Source organism: Somniosus microcephalus, chromosome 2 (assembly GCF_052327205.1).
Source record: "Somniosus microcephalus isolate GS21.2 chromosome 2, FLI_Smic_1.0, whole genome shotgun sequence".
In the NCBI taxonomy this organism is placed as follows: domain Eukaryota; kingdom Metazoa; phylum Chordata; class Chondrichthyes; order Squaliformes; family Somniosidae; genus Somniosus; species Somniosus microcephalus.
Window position 1 is genome coordinate 16,164,811 of NC_140988.1, and position 21,724 is coordinate 16,186,534.

A 21,724-nucleotide genomic window follows, 5' to 3' on the forward strand; every position below is an offset into this window, starting at 1 on the left:
TCCATCACCGGTGTTAACGGGGGGGGGGGGCATTAGGGCGACCGAGCCCATTCCGAGGCCATTACCGCCCCATTGACACCAGGCGGAGGCAGTCAAAATCGATCTCCATATGTGTGGCTCTCACATTGGGGGCATGATGACCCAGAGATGACCCCTGCCTATGTTAAAGATATCTCGCTGACAAGTCATTGGCTGCTTTTTATTCCTGCTGTTGGCTGGGTTGCAGAACCAGTGACCTGTGTGTGCTGCCAACTCTGGTTGGAGGTATTCCTGCAATGTTCCATCACATGACATCCCGCCTCCCACCGCTCCGTCCCATCTATTTTATTGATCCTTCTCCAATATTATAACTAATAAACGAAAATGGAAAAATGCAGAGGATTTGTTTTTTGGAATGCCCCTATGGTTTTTCTCCCGGGTTGCTCGCAGCAGCAGCGTCACGGAGATTTTTGCTGGAGACTCTGGGACAATCTGGGAGGATTAACAATCCTCGTGCTGCCGTTACCCATTGAGCAGCGCAGCCGGTCTAGTTTCAAATGCCCCGCTGGCACCCAGCGCCCCATGCAGACTGGCACTGGGCGTGTGGCGGCCCACAACGGGGGTGCGACATGGTAACGTTACAGGGCGGGGCTTGCGTCCAGAGCCGCGCCTTCAACGGAACTCCCGTGGACCCGTGGCAGTGAAAAAAAACAAACAACAACATTGGCTTCTGGTCTGTTGCAAATCGGGTGGGATTAAGTTGATTTGGATTGGGTTGATTTGAGTTGGGTTGATTTGGATTGGGCTGATTTGGATTGGGTTAATTTGGATTGGGTTGATTTGGATTGAGTTGATTTGAGTTGGGTTGGGTTTAGGTCGATTTAGATTGGGTTAATTTGGGTTGGGTTGGATTTCAGTCGATTTGAGTTGGGTTGGGTTGGGTTTAGGTTGATTTGGGTTGGGTTGGGTTTAGGTTGATTTGGGTTGGATTTAGGTTGATATGGGTTGGGTTGATTTGAGTTGGGTTGGATTTTGTTTGATTTGAATTGGGTTGATTTGGGTTGGGTTGGATTTCGGTTGATTTGGATTGGGTTGATTTGGGTTGGGTTGGATTTCGGTTGATTTGGATTGGGTTGATTTGGGTTGGGTTGATTTGGGTTGATTTGGGTTGGGTTGATTTGGGTTGGGTTTAGGTCGATTTGGGTTGGGTTGGTTGGCCTTTCGAGTGAGACCTGCGTGCCAGGAGCCGGTGGCATAAGATCAATCATAAAAGCAGCTCTTAACTATCCCCGCCCAGTTGCCAGCACCCCATGAACTCGAACCCAGGGTGAAGTTTGGGTGCTGAACTGAAGAGGACAAAGCTCCTTGAACAGTGCCAACCTCTGCCATTACCAGTCCCATTAAAAAAAAAGAATGGGGGAAAAGAGGCTTACTGTTTCACTTCGGCCTGAATTCTTTTTGTTCTGAAATTGTCCCTTCTGGAAACTTGTTCAACCTAGTTTAAGAAGAGCTCCACTGCAAACCGAATCCTTGCAAAGTCTGCAGTCCCAGCCACAGTGGACTGACTGGGGAGCCTGCTGTCTGGAATTACCCTCCTCCCAGGCAGTGCAGACTGGGGTTTGGAGGGGGTGGGGTGGAAGATTCAGGTCGGTTTAGGGTTGCTGCTGGAGAGGGTTCGACAGTGCAACAGCAACCCTCGCCAGGCATTTGCTTTTGCTTTTGCTTTCTCTCTCTCTCTCTCTCTCTCTCTCCCTCTCTCCTCCTCCTCCTCGCTCGGCACCACCCCCACCGCTGTATATAAGCAGCTGCTCCGATTTCAAGCTGCGCTCTTGCTCCGCCTCCTAGCAAGGACCAGCAAGTAGGACCGGTTCGAGTCCCAGCTCCGGCGCTTCAGACAGTGACAACCTCCCCACACCCCACAGCTAGTGGCGATCGTGAAGCTCTTTACCATGGCTTGTAAAATTGTTCCAATGCAAAGGTACATCGTTTTAATTTCTCTTTGCCCCTAAGTTACTATATCAGTCACTTTCTAATACTTCGACCCAAAGTTTTAAGTCTATCCGAGTTTTGCAACATTTAATTTTGTGTTTGTCCTCATGTCTTTTAATTTACTATTTCAGCCAGTTTCTAATACTTTTTTACATTTTAAGTTTTCCAGCAGGATTCTGTAGTTTTTGCATCGTTTCATTTCACTGTGACCTTAAAGTGTCAAAGTTTCTATTTCAATCCGTTTTTGCTACTTTTACCCGAAGTTTTCTATCAGAATTCTGCAATGTTAAAAAAATAATTGAAATATTCGCCCATTGCATTAAACCCTGGGCTGAATGCTGACCAGGGGGTTGGAGAATGCAGTGAGGCTTTTTACTGTTGTTGCTGTAAATCATTTGCAGCCCCCCTTCTAACAGAAAACATGTTCCTATAATCAGATTCCACTGGAGAACTGTCCAGCAGCCTGGCACATTCCAGTCATAGTAATCTAATTAAACCAAAGTATTTTGTTGACTGCGCGGGCAGGCGGTGTTGTGGCACCTTTCTGAGCTTCTGGAACCCTTGAAAAATGGCCAACTTTTAATGAAAAGGCCAACAACCAAAAAACTGCGGAGGCTGGAAGCCTGAGACGGGAAGTGCTGGGCGTTCGGAGCAGGGCAGTCAGCATCGGAGCGGGGACAGTGGGCGGGAACGCTCCCGATCGGCCGACGTAACCTCGGCGGAAATTCTGTTTGCCCACGTGGCCACCAATCTCACGGCGGAGTTACGAACATACGAATTAGGAGCAGGAGTCGGCCACTCGGCCCCTCGAGCCTGCTCCGCCATTCAATAAGATCAGGGCTGATCCGATTACTCCACATTCCCACCTACCCCCAATAACCTTTCACCCCCTTGCTTATCAAGAATCTATCTACCTCTGCCTTAAAAATATTCAAAGACTCTGCTGAGGAAGAGAGTTCCAAAGACTCACGACCCGCTGTGAGAAAAAATTTCTCCTCATCTCTGTCTTAAATGGGTGACCCCTTATTTTTAAACAGTGACCCCTAGTTCTAGATTCTCCCACAAGAGGAAACATCCTCTCCACATCCACCCTGTCCAGACCTCTCAGGATCTTATATTTCAATCAAGTCACCTCTTACTTTTCTAAGCTCCAGCGAATACAAGCCTAGCCTGTCCAAACTTTCCTGATAAGACAACCTGCCCACTCCAGGTATTAGCCTAGTAAACCTTCTCTGAACTGCTTCCAATGCATTTACATCCTTCTTTAAATAAGGAGACCAATACTGTACACTGTACTCCAGATGTGGTCTCACCAACACCCTGTATAACTGAAGCATAACCTCCCAACTTTTGTATTCAATTCCCCTCGCAATAAACAATAAACGAGGACCACTGTGGCAGAATCTGCCCACTCCTGAGGAAATTCCCGAGCAAACGTTCCGGGACTCCGCTTGGCGAAAGGGGTGCACGGGCCCGCAGTGTTAATGCGCTTGCCCCCTCAGGGGCTGCATGACCTGCTGTGCCCCCCTCCCCCACCCTTTGCACGGCGTTACGATACAGCTCCTGACAGTGAAAGCAACTTTGTGCTCCTCTGATTGATCCACTTCACCAGCCCTTTAGAAAAGTTCTTCAAAAGCCTGCACACTTTACTTACCTTACACCCATTGACGTGTGATTGGCCTCTGAAAGGGTTTTCTCACTGTATCCTTGGCAAACCGTGACATACAGAACCCTCTGTTTAGGGGTTGAATTTCCACAGGGGGGGTCCCCTTAACACTCTACCGTAACCCTGCCGTAAGATCCGCAGAAACCCCAGAGTAAACAGCGCAGACACTTTTTGCCCTCTGTTTCTCCGGGGTTTGCCAGAGTTTTCCGTCAAAGTTAAGGCGCACTATCAAGGGAAATGTAACCCCTAAGTGTCTCGATATATTAATTGAAGCAATAGTTATAGAAAATAAGATCTCAAGGATCGGAGGCACTTTATAAGTTGGCACTGACAGGGAGTGCAACTGAAGTTTAGGGATTGAATTTGAAAACGATTTGCTAATACATAGTTTAGGTAATCTGTCATATATTTTGTCTTTGTATTGAATGCAGATTTGATCCCGTAAACAATCGAGATTGAAGGGACATAGGCATTAAGAAACTTCTATGGAATAAATTCCTACTCCAGCATGTTAAAGGGTTATATTTGTGTTTACATTAACAGTATGTTAAAAGAAAGAGACTTGCCTTTTTAATGTGGCTGAGGGGTAACCTAATAGAGGTCTTTAAAATTGTGAAGGGTTTAATAGGGTAGACGCAGTGAGGAATTTTCCACTTGTGCGGGAGACCAAGACTAGGGCCATAAATATAAGACAGTCACCAATAAATCCAACCGGGAATTCAGGAGAAACTCCTTTACCCAGAGAGTGGTGAGAATGTGGAACTCGCTACCATGTGGGGAATAGCATCGATGCATTAAAGGAGAAGCTAGATTAACACATGAGGGAGAAAAGGAATAGAAGAATATGCTGATCGGGTGAGATGAGGAGGCTCGTGTGGAGCATAAACACCAGCATAGACCAGTTGGGCCGAATGACCTGTTTCTGTGCTGTAGACTTGATGCAATTCTATATAATTAATAGCATTTCTAATTGTAATGCTATACTTAATTCTAATTGGTATTATGTAATCATAATGTGGGGAGGGTTCTTCAGTACTCCCAGATACTTTACACGCAGCAGGGAGTGACTTTCGGCCTTTTCCAGATGGCCTTGTCCACTGCCTTAAACCCGATAACCTACGATTGATTGAACTGGGGACAAAGTAGAACCCCAAAAGGTTCATAGAGTCATCGGGCTGGATTTTCATTGAGGAGTCGGGTAGGAGGCGGGACTACAACGTTCGGGGTTGTAGTCCCGCCTCCATCGAGTTGTAGCCAATCCATGCGATTTTGACTTGATTGACCTTGTTGAGCCCGCCCAGCGGGCTCAGCAGGCCAATTAAGGGCCACCCGGCAACAGGTTATGTCACAGATTGATATTTCATCTGTCAAGACCTGTTGACAGATGAAATATCAGCGTTTGACAGTTGTTTGAAGCTGTCAAACACTGACAATCTGTACTCTAAGTTAATTCCTTCCTCTCAGGCTGATTTAGAGATCTCTCCGGAACAGAAAGCTGAATGCTGCAACTTTTGACAGATCGCGGCCATTCTGCTTTCTGTGCCGGTGAGATGAGGGACTCCCGAGACCTGAAGGAAGGAAGGCTGTAAAGGTTAGTAAAACTTCTTTAAACACTTTAAACACACCAAACACACTTACCTCTGCACTCATGCACCCATTACTCACCTGAACACCGGACATCTCGAACCCTCCAAGCCCTTCAGCTCGACGGCCCGCCTCGCTAACTTGGCGTGGTTTGGAGCCGTCGGGAATCCCACACTTCAAGAATGAAAATAGGGATTACGCTAAAAACTGCCTGTTAACAGGCAGTTAATTGGCACTAATCCCCTTCCCTCCTCGGGGAGGTGGGTCCCAGCGCGGGCCGAGTACCCGCCTCCTTTGAAACTGGCATGGAGGCAGGTTGGGGGCGGGATGGGTTCTTCCCCCCCCCAATTTCGGGATTTTAACCCCCCACACACCTCCAATCCTGCTTCCACGTCCCAATGAAAATCCTGCCCATAGAATCTACAGTCCGGGGGGGCCATTTGGCCTATCAAGCTGGCTCCTGCTCTGATTCCCCTGCTCTTTCCCCATTCCCGTTTAAATTTTTTCATTTTCTAATATTAACCCTTTTAAAAAGGCTGTTACGGCTTCTGTGTCCACAGCTGTTGTCTGGTCGGGCACCCCATGTCCTGATAACCACTCTGTTTAAAAAAAATTAAAAAAAATAACAATAATCTCCCAACCTCTGCCTTCGTTCATTTGGCGCTGGGCTAAAACTATTTTTGTAATTGTTTTTTTTAAAGTAGTAAGTTTTATATTTCTGACACCGGACCCTACTGGAAGAATTAAAAAAAGATGAAAAGGATCTCATTAACGCTGGCCATCCCACTCGTCACTAAGTGTGGGCTTGAGATCCATTATCAGTAACGCTGCGGCATTGAAATGAACTTTTGATTTTTATTGCATTTCCAGTCCTAATGAGGAGGACTGTTGCAAAAATATGTTTCTAGCACAGTGCTAGAAATTGAAGTTGACAATAGTCAGGGGCACATGAGTCGCAGATACTGTCTTACAGAAAGTAGCACCAGCCCCTGCTCCCGAATAAAAGTACGCAACTTAAGAAATGTACATATTTTCCATGTCATGTATACCTATGTTTGCCTGCAGCCCTGTTACGTAACGCAAAGCTGAGGGGGAAAGTTACAAGACTGTAATTCAATCATGAGTTCCAGCCCTACAGGCCTGCGAGATCTCTGCCTTCCTCCAATTCTGGCCTCTTGCCCATCCCCGATTTTAATGGCTCCACCATTGGCGGCCCTGCCTTCAGCTGCCGCGGCCCGAAGCTCTGGAATTCCCTCCCTAAACCTCTCCGCCTCTCGCTCCTCCTTTAAGATGCTCCATAAAACCGACCTCTTTTGACCGAGCTTTTGGTCATCTGTCCTGATAGCTACTTCAGTTGGTTCAGTGTCAAAAATGTTTTTATTGATATCGCTCTTGTTTAAGAGCCTTGGGGCGTTTTGCTACATTAAATGTGCTATATAAATGTATGTTGTTGTGGCGTTCAGGATTCACTCCGCATTTGTGACCTCATCTGAATTCCTTGATTGAGTAACCCTGCACCCCCCCTCCACCACCACCCACCCCCCACAACTTGGACCAAAACCGCTTCACAACCAATGACGTTCTTTTTGAAGTACAGCCACTGTTGTGATGTATGGAAATGCGGCAGCCAATTTGTGCACAGGATGATTTCACAAATTGAGCACCGAGGTGAATGACTAATTAAGGGAGAGATGAAAGGGGAGGCCACAAAGCTGTGATTCAGTCAAAGTCCTGTAATTTGTGAAAGTCAATCTCGTCTGCTTCCAGTTTCAGGCTCCTAGAAGCTGAATCTGGGTTACAGGCATTCGCTGCCTCCCGTGCAAGTGACTTTCTGACCTCTATTGGATGGCCACAGTAGCAGACTTGAACCAGCAAATCACGCAATGAATTGTGGTTTCCAACTTGAAAGATCACTGTAATGTGGAATGGCAACTCGAAACCACAGGATTAAGCTGTTTTTATTGATAGACATTGCAAATGATCTGTTTGGGTGAAGTTTTATATACTTCTACAGGTATTGTTAATATTGGAAGAGTTCCTCCGATACTAAAATGCAGTAGATAGCATCTGGAACTCTTGTTATACGGTGGTATTGAGCAGTGTGTAGGTAGCCAGGCAGTGCTTGGTGAGTTGCTGTATGTGCAGGGTGTCCAGCCCCTTTATACTTGCCTTTCTCATCCCCATACTTGACCACTCTAATGCTATTTTGCCTGTCTCCTATTCTCCACTCTCCATAAACTCCCAACTTAACGTAAACTCTGTCACAGGTATCCTACCCTACACTAAATCCTACTGGCCAACCCCATTCCCCATGGCATTAAATTCAAAATCCTCACCTCGATCTTTAAACCCCTCCCATTTCTTCGCCCGCACTATTTCTGTAATCTTCCTATATTCCCTCCTGAACACTCCATTCTTCTGACACTGGCCTTCTATGCATCCTCCCCCTCTCTTCGCCCCATCATAGGAACAGGAGTAGGCCATTCAGCCCCTCGAGCCTGTTCCATCGTTCAATTGGATCATGGTTGATCTGTACCTCAACTCCATTTACCCGCAATAACAACAGGAAAAACTCAGCAGGCCAGGCAACATCCGTGGAGAGAGAAACAGAGTTAATGTTTCAGGTCGAAACCCTTCGTCAGAACTGAGAAAAAAGCAGGAAATGAAACGGATTAAAAAGCAAGTTTGGGGGCTGGGAAATGGGGGAGGGGATGAAAGAATAAAAGGGAAGGTCTGGGAGGTGAAGAGACATTAAGAGATATTCAAGGCGAGACGAGATGGTAATCGGCCAGGTCAAGAGACAAAGGATGGCTCTAGATGAAGTGTGAAATGCGCTGGCAGAATGAGAGACAGCTGCCATGTGGGAGAGAGGGAGAATAAAAGGAAAAGGCACAAACCAAAAGTGTGGATAAAAAATATATAAAAATGTAATAGGGGCCGAGGTTATGATCTGAAATTGTTGAACTCGATATTGAGTCCGGAAGGCTGTAACGTGCCTAATCGGAAGATGAGGTGCTGTTCCTCGAGCCTCCATTTACCTGCCTTTGCTCCATATCCCTTAATACCCAACAAAAATCTATAAATCTCAGTTTTGAATTTTTCAATTGACCTCAGTCTCAACAGCTTTTTGGGGGAGAGAGAGTTCTATATTTCCACTATCCTTGGTGTGAAGAAATGCTTCCTGACATCACCCCTGGACAGCCAAGCTCTAATTTTAAGGTTATGCCCCCAGCCACCTTGGTCTTACTCTGTGGAACTCCCTACAGAAATCCTCTGCCTCTCCTGAAACCTCATCTCTTCGATTTACCCCTCCATAAATCTTTCCCCTTCCTGACCTGACGCCTGTTTTCCGTATGTCTGTCCGGGAAGGGCCTTGGGACCTCTCAGCCCCCGAACAGCACTAAAATAAATGCAAGTTGCAGTTGTTGTTGTTATTGGATGGATCCTCAACTCTCAAAAGCGTCAGATAACACTGAAGTTGTTTCTCCGACCCCTGCAGTGACATTCCAGTGCTTGGCTGTGCCTAAATTAGACTTCCCTGTCTGTATTACACATTCCTAATAACTGTTGGGAGATAGTCATAAGCTGAGAATGGGTTGCACCTGCCCTGGAACTGACTGTTTTGTCTCCTCCTATTAACAATGCAGTAATCACCACTGAGCTTCAAAATCTGCTTCAGAATAATTTCTCTACAAATCTGGGGTCCAATGGACGAAGTGTCCTGCACAGAGCAGAAGACTTTTGGCTTCCCATAAGTTAACATTACCAAAAAGAGAAAAACGAGTTGCGTTTATATACAGCATCTTTCACAACCTCAGGATGTCCCAAAGCGCTTTACAGCCAATGAAATACTTTTGAAGTGTAGTCACTGTTGTAATGTAGGAAACACGGCAGCCAATTTACGTGCATCAAGCTCCCACAAACAGCAATGACCTAATGACCAGATAATCTGTTTTAGTAATGTTGCTTGAGGGATAACTATTGGCCCAGGACACCGCGGAGTTCCCTGCTCTTCTCCAAAATAGTGCCATGGGATCGTCAAGTCCACCTGAGAGGGCAGACACCTCGGTTTTAACGTCTCATCCAAAAGACGGCACCTCCGACAGTGCAGCACTCCCTCAGTACTACACTGGAGTGTCAGTCTTGGGTTATGTGACCAAGTCCCATGACCATTCTGACTCAGAGGTGGGGGGTGCTACCCACTGAGGCACGGCTGACATGAACAGTGGTGTTAAGGTTTTTTGGAGGAAGCATCCCGTTGGCTCTTTAGCGGCGTTTTTTAAACTTTGTTGGGTGTTCCAGCAGACTGCTTGCGACCTGAATCTTTTTATTTGAAGATTTAAACGTTTTTGCGTTGGCAGAAGTTATACTGCAGCCCGTTGGGCAAAACAACCTCCTCGAGATAGCCTGTCACCACCAGAATTCAGAGCACTGTCAGACCAGTGGCTTCCCTTTGCACATATACTGCTGTTTCTGCGTTAGTCTTGATGAAAAGACTACAGCACAGAAAGAGGCCATTCGGCCCATCGTGTCTGTGCCGGATGAAAAAGAGCGATCCAGCCTAATCCCACTTTCCAGCATGATCCCACAAACTGAGCACCGAGGTGAATGACTAATTAAGGGAGAGATGAAAGGGGAGGCCACAAAGCTGTGATTCAGTCAAAGTCCTGTAATCTGTGAAAGTCAATCTTGTCTGCTTCCAGTTTCACGTTCCTAGAAGCTGAACCTGGGTTACAGGCATTCACTGCCTCCCGTGCAAGTGACTTTCTGATCTCTATTGGATGGCCACAGTAGCAGACTTGAACCAGCAAATCACGCAATGAATTGTGGTTTCCAACTTGAAAGATCACTGTAATGTGGAATGGCAACTCGAAACCACAGGATTAAGCTGTTTTTATTAATAGACATTACAAATGATCTATTTGGGTGAAGTTTTATATACTTCTATTGTTAATATTGGAAGAGTTCCTCCGATACTAAAATGCAGTAGATAGCATCTGGAACTCTTGTTATACGGTGGTATTGAGCAGTGTGTAGGTAGCCAGGCAGTGCTTGGTGAGTTGCTGTATGTGCTGGGCGGGCTCAACAAGGTCAATCAAGGGAAACACATGTGGATTGGCCGGACGTCAATGGAGGCGGGACTAAAACCCAAACGTTGTAGTCCCGCCTCCTTCCCGACTGCTGAATGAAAATCCAGCCCAGTAGGTCCCGCATTGGACTCATCAGTCACCTGCAAACTCATTTTTAATGTGGAAGCAAGTCATCCTCGGTTCCGAGGGAGTGCCTAAGAGGGAGAAGAATGCAGGGAATCGCCAGAGCCCTGTATTGCTGCCACTGAAGGAACAATGACAGATGAAGGGAGTTGTTTACACGACACAGTATTAGATACTTGCCCACCTTTGGTTCGCTTCCGAGACTTTATAAAGCTACTAAATCGGAAAACACCCATAGCAGGCCACACCAGTCAAGCCAAATGACCTCTCGTTTTTATTCCTGAGCCACTTTTCAAAACCTTCTCATCAAATTTCTTACCAGGCCGAGGAGGACGATTGGAATCGGCATCAAGATTTTTGCGCCGTTGGTCACGGAGCAAAGCAGTCGCCTCCCTTACCCGTTCATCCTTTATCATCGTAAAAGTGGCTCAAGTACAGAGCGAGCTCCCGGGCCAGAAATCAACTAGAAATTAACCATGTGGCTTTCGGTGTCGAAAGCATTTGATCAATATTCGATTGATTTTTCCTGGTTTTCTGCTGAGCAAAATAAGTTACATCTAAATTGTGACAATTATAACCAAGATGCCCTGGTTAATAAAAGGGATGTCAAGCTGTTTGGTAATTTTTTCTGTCAGGTTAATTTATGCCGGATCCCTTCCTATCTCACGGAACTTTGGGGATTTAAATCCCCCCACCCCAATCCAGTACCATTACTTTTGATAGTTCATTTATCTTTCTCTGTTTTTACATTGAACGTGTTGCGGTCACTATTTCCCAATTGTTCGGGTTTTATTTTTCTTCACTGAAGGCTGGCTGCTTCAGACTTGTCCGCCTGCACCCATTCCTTTATGAAACCACAACTTTACTGCCGCCTCTGTGCTGTTCCCAACCCTCCCATCAATTTTCTCCCCTCCAGCCAGAAGGTGTTGACAACTTCCTGATGTAGGGTCTCCTTAGCAAACCGACCGCTTCTGGTACCTGGTTCATGGCGGCTTGTTGTTTAGGTGCAAACGTTGCCGGTACGTGGTCAGCCACAGGGGCATCGCGGTGGTCTCATTTACGACCCGTGAGGTCAGTGCACTAAGAAATGGAAGTGCTAGACGTGTGGTTCGTGTCGATCCTGCCTCATTTACTGACTCTTAATGAAATAACAAATGAAATAAAAAGAGAACAGGCCGTACAATGTCTTTAAGCAAATACACAACAGCTTAAATCGGTCAGCAGCTTTAAACCAAAAAAAAAACTTGTTAACGGTTTAGAAAATCTGCGGGCCAGTGACCCTTAAACTTACGCCGGGATCAGCAAATGGCGGGCGCCCAACCCACTTAGTGCCTGCCACACTTTACTGGTGTTGCCAGTCATGGTGTCAATGCCTAACGGCTCTTCTACCAGGCTCTTGAATCGGTTTGTTGCTTAAGAGTGAACTACGCACAGTACAGATCCCCCTCCCAGGTATATGGTGACAAGGGGGTCTAAAATTAACTTCGCCTTAACGATTAATTCAAAATGTATTGGCTAGCCAGGCCAGCTATAAAGGGAGGCTTCAGTGTAGCTCATCTCACGCTTTGTCTCACTGTGTGTCTCTCATTCTGGGATTTTGTGCAGAGGCAGGCACTAACCAGCTCATTCAGAGAGCTGCAGGCCAGTCACGTGCTCTCTCGCCGCACATCTCAGCATGCACAACTGTATCAAGCTTCCCTGCTGATCAGTTGCTCCTGCAAGGGCATGTAACCAAAAGCCAACACATGGAGGGAGGGCCAAATTATACATGAATGCTACATTCGCCTTAAAAGTGAGGGATATGAGTGTGGGGGCCATAAATGTAAGATAGTCAGGAGGAACCTCTTTACCCAGAGAGTGATTAGAATGTGGAACGCGCTACCACGGGGAACGGTTGAAGCGAAAAGCATAGACGCACCTAAGGGGAAGCTAGATAGGTACAAGAGGGAGAAAGGAATAGAAGGTTATGCTGTTAGAGTTAGATGAAGAGTGATGGGCGGAGGCTCATGTGGAGCATGGACCAGTTGGGCCGAATGGCGTGTTTCTGTGCTGTAAATTCTGTGGGAGATATGCAGGTAGAGTGTATCCTACGGTATTTCATCGAAGATAGGAGCAGGAGTAGGCCATTCGGCCCCTCGAGCCTGCTCCGCCATTCAATGAGATCATGGCTGATCATCCAAATTCAGTACCCTGTCCCTGCCTTCTCCCCATATCCCTTGATCCCTTTAGCCTCAAGAAATATATCCAACTCTTTCTTGAATATATTTAATGAACTGGCCTCCACCATCCTCTGTGGCAGAGAATTCCATAGGTTCACCACTCTCTGGGTGAAGAAATTCCTCCTCATTTCAGTCCTAAATGGCTTACCCCTTATCCTTAGACTATGACCCCTGGTTCTGGACTCCCTGGCCATCAGAAACATCCTTTCTGCATCTAGTCTGTCCAGACCTGACAGAATTTTATAGGTTTCGATGAGATCCCCTCTCAATCTTCTAAACTCCAGTGAGTATAAGCCCAATTGACACAATCTCTCCTCGTACGTCATTCCTGCCATCCCAGGTATCAGCCTCCACTGAGAAGTCCGTGAGTCTTTGTGGCCCGGTTTAAAATTGACGGCAGGCTGGTGCTTTCGGTGCACGTTAGTTGCCGGGAACAGCCACGACTTTTATTTATATAGCGACTTTAACATGGTAAAACGCCCCAAGGCGCTTCACAGGAGCGTATTCGAGCAAAATTTGATACCGAGTCACATGAGATATTGGTCAAAGAGGTAGGTATAAGGAGCCTCTCAAAGGAGGAGTGAGAGGTTTAAGGAGGGAATTCCAGAGCTTAGGGCCGTGACAGCTGAAGGCACGGCCACCAGTGGTGCAGCGATTAAAATCGCGGATGCTCAAGAAGCCAAAATTGGTGGAGCGTTCAGATCTCGGAGGGTTGTGGGGCGGAGGAGATTACAGAGATAGGGAGGGGCGAGACCATGGAAGGATTTGAAAACAAGAATGAGAATTTTAAAAATGACGCGTTGCTTAACTGGGAGCCTATGTAGGTCAGCGAGCACAGGGGTGATGGGTGAACGGGACTTGGTGCGAGTTAGGACACGGGCAGCCGAGTTTTGCATCACCTCAAGTTTACGGAGGGTAGAAGATGGGAGGCCAGCCAGGAGTGCGTTGGAATAGTCAAGTCTAGAGGTAAGAAAGGCATGGATGAGGATTTCAGCAGCAGATGAACTGTGGCAGGGGCGGAGACAGGCGATGTTACGGAGGTGGAAGTAGGCGGTCTTAGTGATGACACGGATATGTGGTCAGAAGCTCATTTCAGGGTCAAATACGACACTAAGGTTGCGAACAGTGTGGTTCAGCCTCAGACAGATGTTAGGGAGAGGGATGGAGTCAGTGGCTGGGGAACGGAGTTTGTGGCGGGGACTGAAAACAATGGCAGGATTTACTTAACAGCAAAAATGCAGAGAAAATCACAGCTTCTGTATGTTTTATAGCACAGGTGGACTTAAGCAAGTTTCTCTTATCTTTCAGCTCTCAAGAAGATGATCGGCCGATGTCCCCATTTTACTTAAGGTAAATTTTCTAAGATCATTTTGTCGCATTTTCACTGATCGGGGATTACTTTTTGAAATACTAAGAGGCAGCGTTTGATTCAGCCAAGCCAAGACCTCCGCCGGCTAAATGGAGTCTCAGAGTCTTGACTGGTTAACTGATTGTTAAAATGGAGGATTGCTGAAGGGCGAATATTTAATTACATTTATCTAATAGTTGTCAGCAACTCAGTCATGTCAGAAATGAAGCAGAGACTTTCAAGCTCCCGTAGAACTCTATCGATCAGCAGTAAGATTACTGATATCTCAGAGCGGTTGAATATATCAGTAACAACAAAAATCGGCATTCATATAGTGCCTTTAACATAGTAAAATGTCCGAAGGTGCTTCACAGGAGCGTTATCAAACACAAACTTGACACCAAGTCACAGAAAGATAAGTTAGGACAGGTGACCAAAAGCTTGGTTACAGAGATACATCTTAAAGAGAGACTTAAAGGAGGAGAGAGGTGGAAAGGTTTAGGGAGGGAATTCCAGAGCCTAGGGCCTAGACAGCTGAAGGCACGGCCGCCAATAGTGGGCTGATGGAAATCGGGGATGCGCAAGAGGCCAGAATTGGAGGAGCGTAGATATCTCTGGGGTTTAGGGGCTGTAGGTTACAGAGATAGGGAGGGGCGAGGCCATGGAGGGATTACAACACCAGGATGAGAATTTTAAATTCGAGGTGTTGCCGGACCGGGAGCCAGTGTAGGTCAGCGAGGACAGGGGGTGATGAGTGAACGGGACTCGGTGCGAGTTAGGACACGGGGCAGCCGAGTTTTGGATGAGCTGAAGTTTATGGAGGGTGGAAGGTGGGTGGTTGGTCAGGAGTGCGTTGGAATAGTCGAGTCTGGAGGTAACAAGGCATGAGCGAGGGTTTGAGCAACCAATGGGCTGAGGCAGGGGGGCAGAGACGGGCGATATTACAGAGGTGAAAGTAGGCAGTCTTGGTGATGGAAAGGATATGTGGTCAAATAGGACACCGAGGTTGCAAACCGTCTGGTTAAGCCTCAGACAGTGGCCAGGGAGAGGTATGGAATCGGTAGCTAGGGAACAGAGTCTGTGGCAGGGACTGAAGTCAATATTTAATGGGAGGAAAGGTACTTGATGTCGGATCAACAGTATGGCAAATCAGAGGCAGTGGAGGGGTGGAGAAAGGTGGTGGCGAGGTAGAGCTGGGTGTCATCAGCGTACATGTGGAATGTCCATTGAGTTATACAGAAACCAGATCCTCACTTTGTATCACTACCGGAACTACCTAATTACTGGAAGAAAGCAATAAGGAGCCTTTCCCCGGTGCAGTCGATTTCACCGGCCAAGGTAGGGTTTCTTTAAATATGGTGGCGGGGCAAACCCGGCGGTAACCGACCACGCTACGCTGTGGCGGGTGTTCAAGACCTGCCGCGGCCATTGCCCATCTCCCCCGCCCCCCCCCCCCCCCCCACAAGGCGGGCTTCTTCGGAACGTGCTGGGAGACCACCACAGACAAAAAAAACTCCTTAAATTGGACAATTCCATCAGAGTCGGGAGCGCAGGCGTTGTGAGGGTGCTAAGCTCACCCCTTCATAATTGTGCCGTATTCTACCGGAACGGATAGTCCTGGTTTAAATATCTGTTGTGAACACTGAATACTGATGGGCTGCTTCGCAAAGGTGCTAAGCCCAGTGGATGGGGGGGGAAAAAAAGAAAGTCTTGCATTTATATAGCACCTTTCATGGCTACTGGATGTCCCAAAGCACTTCACTGCCAATGAAGTACTTTTTGAAGTGTAGTCGTTGTTGTGATGTAGGAAACGCGGCAGCCAATTTGCGCACAGCAAGCTCCCACAAACAGCAGTGTGATAATGACCAGATAATCTGTTTTAGTGACGTTGACTGAGGGATAAATATTGGCCCCAGGACACCAGGGGATAACTCCCCTGCTCTTCTTCTAAATCGTGCCATGGGATCTTTTACGTCCACCTGAGAGGGCAGGTTTAACGTCTCATCCGAAAGACGGCACCTCCGACAGGGCAGCACTCCCTCAGCCCTGCACTGGAGTGTCAGTCTGGATTTCTGTGCTCAAGTCTCTGGAGTGGGACTTGAACCCACAACCTTCTGACTCAGAGGCAAGGGTGCCGCCCACTGAGCCACAGCTGACAAAAAGCTTAATTAGCATCAGTGGAGAGAGGCGGGTTGTGGGGGGGGGCAGCCCCACGTGTGAGGAAACTGATTGAACACACTACGGTGTCAGGCAAAGCAGTTCTTTAAGAGAAGGATAAGGGGAGATTTAATGGATGTGTTATGAAAGATTTTGATAGAGTACATAGGGAGAAGCTGTTTCCACTGACAGGAGGGTCAGTAACCAGAGGACACTGAAATAAAATAATTGGCAAAAGAACCAGGAGGGGAAATGAGGCGTATTTTTTACGCAGCGCGTTGTCGTGATCTGGAATACGCTGCCTCAAAGGGAGGTAGAAGCAGATTCAATAGTAACTCTCAAAGAGGATTTGGATAAATACTTGAAAAGAAAAAAATCGCAGGGCAGGGGGTGGGCGGTGTGGGACAAATTGGAGCACTCTTTCAAAGAACCGACATAGGCACAATGGGCCGAATCACCTCCTTTCTGTCCTGTAAGACTCTGTGATTCCAATATCATCCCCACTTATGTTTAACATTAATTGGTAGACAGGTTAAAAACCAAGGAACTCGACCACTATGCCGTTGACTTGTTCAATACAACATCGGGCACTCAATACAATCCGTGAGCTTACGCCATCTGCTCATGAATTGGAGTTGGTACAAGAGGGTCTCAGATCTTTGGATTGATAGGCACAGATGCACAAAGGAACTGTTGACTCTGTGTGTGGCCAAGCCTAGGTAAACTTTGTATTTTTCTTTCCTTTTTTTTTTCTGGCTCCGAAAATGTTTGCTAGCAAACTATAAATGTTTTGTGTAAGCCTGCTGAGCAATTTTTGGCTGGCAGTGGATCAACAAATAGATTAGACCGAGCCTCAGGGTCACTTGTTGCCAGTTACAGTACTTTTCCTATTGCCTTCTCTCCCCGCCACCACCCCCCCCCACCTTTCACATTGCAGTGCATGTAGGTAGGTCATTTTGCTCTCATTGTTCGCAGTACGGTACTTACTTGGCCATTACAGAGAAACACATTAGACTATACACAGCAGCCAGCTCTTCATTAAGTGGGGTTACCAAGTTAGTTGAGGGGGGAAAGTTACCGGATTTGTAGTCCAAACATTTCCTGAGGAGTAAAACTTGAGAACAGGACGGAGTGAAGTAGGATTTTAATTTTTCCTTTTTTTTTAAGAAACGAAGAGGACAGGAATGACGTATGAGGAGAGATTGGGTCAATTGGGCTTATACTCGCTGGAGTTTAGAAGAATGAGAGGGGATCTCATTGAAACTTATAAAATTCTAACAGGACTAGACAGACTAGATGGAGGAAGGATGTTCCCGATGGCGGGGAGTCCAGAACCAGGGGTCACAGTCTAAGGATAAGGAGTAAGCCATTTAGGACTGAGATGAGGAGGAATTTCTTCACCCAGAGAGTGGTGAACCTGTGGAATTCTCTACCACAGAAGGCAGTGGAGGCCAATTCATTAAATATATTCAAGAAGGAGTTAGATATATTTCTTAAAGATAAAGGGATCAAGGGATATGGGGAGAAAGCAGGGACAGGGTACTGAATTTGGATGATCAGCCATGATCTCATTAAATGGCGGAGCAGGCTCGAGGGGCCGAATGGCCTACTCCTGCTCCTATCTTCTATGTTTCTATGAAGGACGGAATGCCACAGTAAGCTGGTCCATTGGCCTTTCACCTCCGGGACCTCCTATTCGAATCCCATGCAAGAAGGGGGGTGATTTTTAACCGCGCTTACCTGGAGGGAACTGGGCGGATGGGTAGTTGCAGTCACCGATATAAACCTGTTACAAGTGCACGTCCGGTCATTCACGGTTGACAGGAGGCCAGCCACAGCTTGGTCCGGCAGCCAGGCTCTCCCTTGCGAAAGCAGATTGAAGTAGTTGAAAACCGGGACAGGATACGGGTGGGCATTGTAGGTAGTCAGTTTGGTTCTTCGTGGGGCTTCGATATTCCTGGGGAAAAAAGGTACTGCTGAAAATTTCTGGCCTACCGGTGAATGGAACTCTCTGGACGTAAAAGCTGGCCGGCTGTGGAGATATCAAAACCAAGAGTCCTTTCACTGTCGCTCTGGTGCATTAACATCGAGGAAAGACAAAGAATGTTCTTCAGCTCAGTTACAGAATCGTACAGCATAGCAGAAGGCCATTCGGCCCATAGTGCCTGTGCCGGCTCTTTGAAGGAGCTCTCCAATTAGTCTCACTCCCCCCGCTCTTTCCCCGTAGCCCTGCAAATTTTCCCTTTTAGACCGGGGTAAGGACATCAGGTTTCCTTCCCTATAAGAACATAAGAAACAGGAGCAGGAGTCGGCCATACGGCCCCTCGAGCCTGCTCCGCCATTCAATAAGATCATGGCTGATCATCGACCTCAACTCCACTTTCCCGCCCGATCCCCATATCTGTTGATTCCCCGAGAGTCCAAAAATCTATCGATCTCAGCCTTGAATCTACTCAAAAGACTCAGCATGCACAGCCCTCTGGGGCAGAGAATTCCAAAGATTCACAAACCCCCTGAGTGAAGAAATTCCTCCTCATCAAGAACATTAGTGAACCAGTTGGGTTTTTATTTGAACTCGAAGATGCTGGCCGTGTGAAGTACCTTGTTCACACAAGTATGAACTATGTTGTCGTGCCAAGTCTTAAAGGAGCTGGAATGCGTTGTAAAATGGCAGAGACTGCAAAAACACTGACTGAAACCGATTCAGCCTCTCGGTTTCTTTTAGATTTTATAAATCTATATATTTTTTGAACACTAGGGTGTCTAGTGTTTTTCCACACAAACAGTCCGTCTCCATGCTTGCTGTTGTTTTCCTGTATTATCCTGCTCGTTCATCAATCATTGACTAAGGCTGGTTCATTGCATTCCTTTTGCTGGAAGGGAACCTTTACACTGTCTTGTCAGGCACACCCCTTATTTGGTTAGTCTGATTGTTTCACGTCCAAATAGGAATGTAAAAAGATTGGTTGAGCAATAGGAAAAGTATTTTCAGAAGCTTTCGGTTTAACAGCTAAATAAATAAAAATAAAACAAGAGCAGGTCAGAGGCTGGGTATTCTGCGGCAAGTGTCTCACCTCCTGACTCCCCAAAGCCTTTCCACCATCTACAAGGCACAAGTCAGGAGTGTGATGGAATACTCTCCACTTGCCTTGATAAGTGCAGCTCCAACAACACTCAAGAAGCTCGACACCATCCAGGACAAAGCAGCCCGCTTGATTGGCACCCCATCCACCACCTTAAACATTCACTCCCTCCACCACCGGTGTACCGTGGCTGCAGTGTGTACCATCTACAAGATGCACTGCAGCAACTCGCCAAGGCTTCTTCAGCAGCACCTCCCAAACCGGCGACCTCTTCCACCTAGAAGGACAAGGGCAGCAGGCGCATGGGAACACCACCACCTCCAAGTTCCCCTCCAAGTCACACACCACCCTGACTTAGAAGTATATCGCTGATCCTTCATCATCGCTGGGTCAAAATCCTGGAACTCCCTCCCTAACAGCACTGTGGGAGTACCTTCACCACACGGACTGCAGCGGTTCAAGAAGGCGGCTCACCAGCACCTTCTCAAGGGCAATTAGGGATGGGCAATAAATGCCGGCCTTGCCAGAGATGCCCACATCCCATAAATGAATTTTTTAAAAAGCCTCCATACAGGATTGCCCTGGAGACTCCGGGAATGCAAGATTAATCTCCTGGAAACTGCTGCGAGTAACACCCGGGAGAAAAATCATTGGTTTATTAAAAAAATATATATTTTTTATTTTCTTTGGGCACTTTTGTTCTGAAAAATATTGGAGATGGAAAAAGAAAAGGCTGTTTGCTTGACAGTGGAGAATCATCCAGTCGGGCGACGAGGAGTCTCTTTGCTTTCTAATTGGCCGTGGGAAGTGGGTGCGTCGTGTGATGCACCTGTCAGGCAACCAATGCCGGGGGCGGGGGCGGGGCCACGCGGCGGGAGTTCATGTGATGCAACCGCCTGGAATACATCCAACCAGAGTTGGCAACACTACAGACAGTGCTGCTGGAAGAACTGAAGTCTCTTCAGTAACTTGAAAGACCAAATTGAGGTGTGTCGTGTCTTTCGACAGCTCCGTGCTGGTACAAAGAAAACAAAGTACACGTAGCAACGTGGGAGTTTGTAGTAACATGCCGTACCTCTGCCAGGCCTTGTAGAATTCCCCTTTTACTCTAAGGAAGCTTTCTTAATGAAAGCAAAGCCCATTTTCATAATGAGGTAGAAAGCTCGCCAGCGCTGGAAACTCAAAGAGAAAGTGGTAGAAATGCACAGCAAGGCAAAGGTCTCTTCCAGTTGGTTTTACTGAGCTGAGTTTCCTTGGGGTGCACACGGTGCGGGATGTCCACCTCGCCCTGCTGCAGACAGCACAGTGCCGTCAGGTGACGGGTCTCTTTTGCCCTGAGCAGATTAGAGCTGGAGGGTAAATAACAACAGAAAATTCTGGAAAAACTCAGCAGGCCAGGCAACATCCGTGGAGAGAGAAATAGAGTCAACGTTTCAGGTCGAAACCCTTCGTCAAAGTTTTGACCTGAAACGTTGACTCTATTTCTCTCTCCACGGATGTTGCCTGGCCTGCTGAGTTTCTCCAGCATTTTCTGTTGTTATTTCGGATTTCCAGCACCCGCAGTATTTTGCTATCGTACTAGAGCTGGAGAGTATCTGGCTGCTGCAGAACTTAGCGGTTGGCCCTTCTCCACGATGTTCACGGAGAGGGCGGGCTGTGCCCCAGGATTGCACCAAACCAGCGCCCTCCAGTGCTGACCCTGCCAGAGTTTATAGGGTCAGTGGGCGGGCATCTCGTTTTCACAGGCGCCAGCGAGTTGGAAACTCAAATGCCGGGCTGGCACCGCAGTCGCAGCAGAAGTCCAGTGAAACGGTCGTATAAATTCGGCTGCTGACCATTTAGAGAAGAGGAACTGATCAGCCTATCCTGTGCACTGTATTTAATCTGCTGTACGCACACCAGGCCTTCATTATAGCTGCACTTTCGGAGTTGCCGCATTTTGACCGAGGCCCCATCTGCCTGTTCAGGTGGATGTTAAAGGTCCCGTGACGTTATTCGAAGAGGAACAGGAGCATTCTCCCCGTGTCCTGGCCAATATTTATCTCCGTCTATCGCGCACCGATAGTCAACACCACCAAAACAGATTAACCAGCCATTTGGATCAAAGCTGCTTTTGGGATCTTGCTGTGTGCAAATTAGTTGCTGCGTTTCCTAAATTACAACTTCAAAAGCGCTTTGGGATGACCTGAGGAGACAACAGGCTGTATATAAATGCGCGTTGTCCTTTTACATCGACTTTACAGCACAGAAACACAGCATTCAGCCCAACAGGTCTGTGCCGGTGTTCATGCTGCACACGAGCCTCCTCCCACCTTACTTCTCCATCATGTGTTTATATAAGCTTCACCTTACATGCTTCTATGCTATTCGCCTCAACCACTCCATGTGGTAGTGAGTTCCACATTCTCACCACTCCCTGTGGTTCACTCGATTGATCCCTGGGATGAGCGGGTTATCCCATTGGGGAGAGATTGAGTAGACTGGAC

At 47.3% G+C, this 21,724-nt stretch overlaps 1 protein-coding gene across 6 annotated transcripts in view; it reads left to right on the forward strand.

The window, feature by feature from the left end:
• fam13a (family with sequence similarity 13 member A) overlaps positions 1 to 21,724 on the forward strand; it is a 255,988-nt gene that overhangs the window by 168,267 nt on the left and 65,997 nt on the right. For all 6 annotated transcript variants that reach the window (XM_086006667.1, XM_086006678.1, XM_086006641.1 and 3 more), the window contains one exon: positions 13,959 to 14,000. In XM_086006667.1, the coding sequence (XP_085862793.1) occupies positions 13,959 to 14,000 (42 nt within the window). The remainder of the gene's footprint in view (positions 1 to 13,958; positions 14,001 to 21,724) is intronic.